Genomic DNA, 7,171 nt, shown 5'->3' with positions numbered 1-7,171 from the left:
GCTGACTTCCTGCCCCTGGGGCAGGGAGCTGGACTCGATGGTCTCCCTTCCAGCCCAGATGTCTATGAAATCTATAAACTGAAGTTTAAAGTAATCAGCAGATTGTCCTGACTGCACAACATGTCCTAGGGAAACAGGTCTAAGTGCTCTTGGTCCATACAGTCACAGCAGACTGGTGGATTACAAGGGGTGAGCAGGAAGACAGTGGCAAGCTCCACGAAGAAGCAAGCTGCAACCTGCCCCCACTAGGTTTCCTATCTAAGGACACTGTGGTCCTCACAAGGACATGGGTCAGATAGAAATAAAGGAATGAAGATTAGGGAAGAAAAAAACACTAAATCCCTAGACGGGAAGGCATAGATCCAGCCTTTCCCTGGGTCTGTAGAAGTCCTTCAGTGGCTATTTCTCACCATTGGGTTTCATGGGCTTTTGTGGGTGGTGTCAGAGGCAGGGAGGGTGGCTTCAAGAGGAAGTCTCACCCGCTGGCACCCTTCCACATAGAGGCCGGGCTGTGCCTATGACTCTATGACAAGACTGAGCAGCTGTGTGATTGGGAAAGAAATGCTAGTTAATTCAGTATCAGCAGAAAAGCAACCAGTATTGCTAGTATCTTGCCTGTGTTTTGAGGCTAATTAATGGCTTCATCCACGGAGCTCTTCTCCCCTGGCATTCTCATCATTGATGTTGGAGCAGTGTCAGGTTCTCTCCAGCAACATGCGCACCTTTATTGCCCCATCGGTCTGTGTGGAGGCATAGCTGAGGTCTGGAGGCAGCACACCTGCTTTCATCTCTTTGCATGCAGTCACACCGCTTCTTGGAGCAGTTCCATGAGATAAGGCAAGCTGAGGCTGGCTCTGCGTTTGGACGGGAGGCCAAGGGGAACAGCAAGGTGCTGCATGTGGTAGTGCTGGTAACTCTGACAGCAGATGCCCTATAGGGGCCAAGGAGTGGGTGGCCCCTGGGATTCCTTTTGCTCTCTGCTTGTGGTGCATTGTGGCGGAGGCCCATGGGTATTCAAAGGGTATGTCTGTTCAGCTTCCACTGAAGTGCCACTGAAGCACCCCCTTCCCATTGCTTCTGTTCCACGCATGCCAAAAATGGAAATAAGGAGGTGAAGCTCTTCCGTGGGCTTTGCTCTCAAGCACACCAGAGATAGAAATCGTGGGAGTGGGTGTGAGAAGTGCCCTCAGAGCACATTCACAGGCCCATTTCTGGGTTTGGTACATGCAAAGCAGGTGCCGGCAGACAGTGGCAGAGACTTGGCACCCTCCGGCTGCAGCTGCGGTTGCTGCGTGGGGCATGCTCAGGCTGCCCCCTCTAAATCAGCCGCTTGGGCTGGTGCCTTGCTCTCCCACCCCTAGGTCCACTACTGGCCTGGCAGGCTTGAGGGTTGTGCTTCCAAGAGTTCTGTGGAGCCAGTGAAGACATGCTCTACATTTTCTATACAGCAGTGGTTCTCAGCCTTTTTAGACTCAAAGTCCATCTCATTAGACTAAGTGCCTCCTGCCCCACCCTCCCTCTAAAGTGCCAACTCTTTGCTTTCATTTGCTTTTTTGGCTACAGATAAAACACTACAGCAATCTTCTGTTGCAAAGAACTTGGCCACAACAGGTCAGAATGTTTTTGACACTGTGGATTCCTGTTTGAAATCCCTGGGTTTATCTTCTGAATCAGGTTTGCACCCCAAAAATGCTAACATTGCATAGGACCCTTAATAGGATCTCACAGCACCTTGGTTATGAATCGCTCCTATAAGGTGTTAGGAGGTTTTTTTGTGCCTTTTGGTGTGCTGGAGGGGCCAGTATGGGCCCTTTTGGACTTGACATGGATTACAAGGCTCCCTGAAGCACAGGAGGCTGGGCTGTGAGACCCAGATGCGTCCTTCCAGTCCTATGCTTCTTAGGACTTCATTGGTAAGAGCTCTTCCCTTTGGGTTGCAGCAGCAGCAAAATGCCAGGGCACTGTGCTGACTTTCAGAAAAGAAAGATGATTAATACCAGTGGCCTAAACACTTGAGATGATTACAGATTTCAGAACACTTTGCAAGAGCAGTGGTAGTTGCCTGAAGCCCATCTCTCTTCATTTAGATTTTGCCAACCTAAATTCTCGATTTCTTGGCAGCTTCGATTTCTCTCCTAAACACTTGTGACCTCCTGTTGTCTGTTGTTAAAGTGCAAAATACAGCAGGATTTCGCCTGCAAGGTGGCTGTATTTCAGTGACAGTGAAGTGATCTCTGTGTGTACTTTCTATATCTATTTAAGTTTATAAAACTGACACTGGCTGCTGTGACCACATAACCTTTCATTTTCTGCAACCCATGAATGATTTATTCAGGCATCCAGGCGTGCTTATCTGGAATACACAGACAGATACCATATTTGGTACTAATCTAGCATCTAGCATGCAACAAATATGATCTACACCTTGTTTAAAAAAAAAAAAAAACAGAATAAAGAGTGGGGGGAAAGGGGAAATGCAGCTATTACCATATTTCCTATTTCGTCGCTTAAGGCATTCACTCCTTCCCCCCACACCCCCAGTTTCCAGCAGCTGATTTTTTAAAAATTTTTTTTGGAGAACAGTGTGTGGTATAGGTGAAAAAAATATGATATATAATCTAAGCACCACTTCTTTGAACTACTGTTGTGGTTTTCTTGGAGATGCTGTTCAGAAACTGCTCAAGTGTTTCCTTGGTATCTTTCTCAGTCTTATAAATCTTTACCCTCTTCCTGTATTGGCCTGCATTTAGCCATTGCATGAGCAGAGCAAAAAAGGAACTGTGAAACAATGGAAAAATTACCAGTGTGGTTTGGCTTCTTCCCTTGTTTAGTTCAAAAAGAATGTCTACGTTTTGTTTCTGACATCTAGCTGCAAAAGCAGATACACGTCTCTTCAAGAGAAAGTCTATAAGCCTTGGCTGATGTTCCAAAGCAAGCAGGTCAGATGGTCAGAAATATCAACTGTTGAGTCTCAAGAAGCCCAGTGATTTAAGAAGTAAACTCACTCCATCATCCGTACACATTTGAAAGATTAAATATCATGGTGTCTTTTTTTCTGTCCCCCACGCAGTCTTCTCTGGTGTTGCAATAAAAGTGTCTGTCACTGCAAACAACGTAACTCCTGGAACATATTAACTATGAGGAACCCCAGTTAAAATGTTTCTGTGGATGAAATAATTCCTGATTACAACCTTGTAGATCCTGCGAAACATGGTAGTTTTAGAGACTTTTGGATTTTTGTGCTAAAGGGCCTAGATTGTTATAAGGCATTTATGGGGGCTTTGTGTCTTGTGATGAGTAGGGGGATTTTCAAGGCATTTTCTCAACATCTGTGTATTGTTTCCTAAATGCCCTGTGTAATAGGTAGGTGTTAGCAGCTCCATTTTAAATAGGGGGGAGCTGAGGCATACTGCAGGCATGTGAGCTTGGTACTAGGCATCTTAGGACTTCAAAATTTTCAAAGCAAAATTGACCCTGTTAGCTTAAAGTGGACATGGGACAGTCTCTGACAATGCAGTATTATTTGAGACACATTATTAGAGAGCAGAAGTCATTAGGAACCAGGGACTTGGATGCAAGAAGCTGTGACATATGGCTGGTCATTCCAGACCTAATTTCTGGAGCCAACTACCTATTCCCCAAGGAGCAGTAAGCCCTGGGCCTCCTCTATAATCCAGCTCCTAGAAGGACCAGTAGAAAACCCTGGAAGGAATCTCACAGATATTTCATCTTTCCAGTTTCCCCTTGTGCATTTTGTCATGGAAATCGGGTAAGCTGTCCACATCATATCCCTCTCTTTTATACAGATCAAGGGCAGGGAGTGGTTTAGATCACCCTGACCCATTACATACACAGCTTTTCCGGTACATGCAGTGCTTAAAAACCAGGTCCTTGTCCTTTGTTTCCTGAGGGGAGTCTTGCACATCTAATAATACTTATAAGCAACACTAAGCACTTACATAGGCTTCACACCTTCTGAATACCGTACTCCCATCAGTTGATCTCTTATACCACCCATATAAGCAAGTAGTATAATTAGGGTAGGTGGAAAGCTATTATTATTAGCCCTGGACATCTGGCAACCCTTCACCTACATCACCAGCTGCCACATATTCAGTTACCGCCTTCCTCTTTTGTAAAGGAAGTTGTCTTCAGCAGACTGAGGCTCTTAACTTCTCTGGCAAGCAGGTCAGATGGTCAGAACTAACAATTGCTGAGTCTCAAAAAACCCAGTGATTCAAGAAATAAACTTACTTCATTGTAAACACCCTTACACATTTGAAAGATTAAATATCATGGTGTCCTTCACAGTCTCCTAAAAAATCATGGCCACTGTGCCATCTAACGAAGTTAATATGGAGATGATTGAGAAGAGGATGCTCTAATCCCTGTGTGAATTAGATGTTGGCCTTATCTACTCTAGGCAGCTTCTGCAAGGCTAAGTATAGACAGTCAAAAAGCCTGAGGCTGATTGATTCAGTCTTTGCAAGTAAGTCAAAGCTGCAAAGATTCAATCAATAAGCAAATGAACAGACATTCACTTTTGAGTCAACAAATGCAGCTACATGGCTGCAGTGGCTCAAGCTACAAGCTGGGTGGTGCTACAGCATAGCTCTCTGGCATGTAGCCAGCATGGGCTGTGTGCTCCTTTCCTCTTCCTGCTGTCCCCTGAGGACTCTGGGATTTGCAGTCCACAATCACAGCAGCCAGACCCAGCCAGGGCTGCTCATCACTTCCTCTTCCTGCTTCCAGGTATGTCTGAGATGTGTAGTCCACAGTCGGTGCCAGCACTAAGCCAGCAGGGCAGGGTGGCTCCGTACTCAGGGAAAGGGAAATTTATCCCTCCTTCCTGGCCCTAGACCCCAGCAGGGGTTTGCCTGGGGGGCCAGTGAGCCAGTCCTCACTGCTGTGGCTAGGGAGCAGAGGGATGGGGCCAGCCCTGCTCTCTGGAGCAGACAGCGCAGCCCAACCCAGGGCAGGAAAATACTGGGATGCTGGGGGACTCAGATTTAACTTGAACCAGGAAGGGGTCTAGGACAGAAGTTTCATAAACCAGTTTAACTTAAATCAGTTAAGTCCAATACTACATTGAACCAAGTTCATCTTAAACCAGTTTTAGTCAGTCATTTTGAAACTGGTTTATGTGCACTGAATTCGTGTTCTGTTACAGGTTTAAACCTGTTTCTGATCACTTAAGCCAGTTTATGTGTAACTTCTGGCCCTAACCCAAGAGGGAAGCTAACAAAGTGCGTAAACACTGGTGTGGTTCCTAGCAGATCTGTACGACTGCCCTTAATCAGTCGTGCTGGCAGGATGCCTTGAGCTGCACAGCTTCTAAAGAGACTGGTAGCTGGCAGAAGGTGCCGGCATGCCTTACACATCTTCTGCCAGCTGCTGGGCAGTGCCAGAAGTTTTTTGGTCAGAAATGAGAAAGAAGGGGTTCTTCTGCTCCACAGCAGCTTGGAGTGCAGACATGCACATGGTGTTGCTAGCAGAACTACATGGTGTAGACCAGGCCTTACTCTGGTAGCTGTTGTTTAGCTTTGTGCTCAAATCAGTGCAGTTCAATGGTATCAGAATCTCCTGAGTTTCTGGGTTTGAAACTTAGGTCCAAAATGTTGGAACTCACACAAATAGTTGGTGTTCTTATATTGCCACCCTTTTGTGCCAGAACCTGGTGCAAACTCTTTTGTTTCTGACACCCCCCCGCCCCCCAAAATGGGCCCTCTGTTACTTGGGATCTGATAGGGAACCACAAATATGTTGGTGGGTTTGGAGGTTGGTATCTGTATCCAAATTAAACCATTTTCCCCAAATTTGAGTGGGTTGACATTTGAGGTTCTCAGCTTAATCCATCTCTGGTTCCAGACAACTGGTGATAGTATAAGCAGTTGAGGTCAGTGTTCATATTGTTTGTAGGAGGAAAATGGAATGGAATTGGCATTTACACCACGGCCAGTATCCTACTGGGGCCAGTTTGCAAACAAAAATGTTAAAAAGTCATTTTTTGGGTTCACGCATCCTCTTTCCCACCCTCAAGCTGTGAAACTTAAACTGTTGGGTTTTTTTTTTTCAACTAACAAATCAGTTCTCTAAGCGTAGGTCCATAATCATGAAAGATTTTGTAAATTTGGTATGTTTTGAGCTGAGAAGCTATTAATGCAAAAGTTACTTTAGTTACTGGGTGACAACCTAACCACTGTTTCTTCTGTTCAAAGGTTTAGCAGGAAGTCGTCGAGTTTATATGAAAATAAATCTGAGACATCAAGCCTGGAGATGTCCAACAACAGGAACAGGAACTCCAGTCCCAGCACCAGACAAAAGAGAGGTAGGAGTTAGAGGTAGCAAGGAACATGACCCCCCAGCAGGTGATTTTTATATCCTTGCAGTACTAGCTGTGAAATGTAACCTGGGTTCCGTTCACGGGAAGTTGTTCAAAGGATTCAAGCACACCATTCAAATCATGGTTTTACAAAATGTCTGAGCAATACAGCTCGTTCCACTGTGATTTATTTTTCATACCAATGAAGGCAGTTTGTTGGTTGGTTGTAAATGCAGCCTCCAGAATTTGCAACCTGCATAACGGGGTGTGACTTTTGTGTCTGAGAAGTGGAATGTAAATCCGTCCATAAACACTGGCAAAACTGACTCCTCTATTTGTGGCATTGAGAGTGAATACAAACGGCATGGATTGCATTTAGATGTTTTTAAAGTCTCTGCTTCAGTGATCTACAGGGCTAGCAATAGGACGTCCTTTCTTGAAAAGATGATTTTGTTTTTACTTGACTGTGTCCTTTTTGTCCCTCTGTTGGATATCAGCCATGTTTAATTTTAAAAATGTGTAATGACTTTTAACAAATGGCTTTGCTTTATTTCAAAGGGATGCTTTTTATCACTCGCTCTCTCAGCAGCATGTGTGGTCACTTGGACGTTCCTTGTGTTTTTCATAGAGAAGTACAACAGATATATTTTATTCAGTGCAGGGCAAAGCCATTTGTTAAAAGTCATTACACATTTTTAAAATTAAACATGGCTGATATCCAACAGAGGGACAAAAAGGACACAGTCAAGTAAAAACAAAATCATCTTTTCAAGAAAGGACGTCCTATTGCTAGCCCTGTAGATCACTGAAGCAGAGACTTTAAAAACATCTAAATGCAATCCATGCCGT

General features: G+C 44.8%; 1 protein-coding gene across 1 annotated transcript in view; it reads left to right on the top strand.

The window, feature by feature from the left end:
• MCF2L2 (MCF.2 cell line derived transforming sequence-like 2) overlaps positions 1-7,171 on the top strand; it is a 307,244-nt gene that overhangs the window by 266,397 nt on the left and 33,676 nt on the right. Inside the window, 1 exon segment of the mRNA XM_019503361.1 lies at positions 6,219-6,328. Coding sequence (XP_019358906.1) covers positions 6,219-6,328 — 110 coding nt within the window.

Source organism: Gavialis gangeticus, unplaced genomic scaffold (assembly GCF_001723915.1).
Source record: "Gavialis gangeticus isolate Ggan-Ray unplaced genomic scaffold, GavGan_comp1, whole genome shotgun sequence".
NCBI lineage: Eukaryota > Metazoa > Chordata > Crocodylia > Gavialidae > Gavialis > Gavialis gangeticus.
The sequence above is the reverse complement of the archived record's forward strand: the minus strand, read 5'-3'. Positions and strand labels throughout refer to the sequence as shown.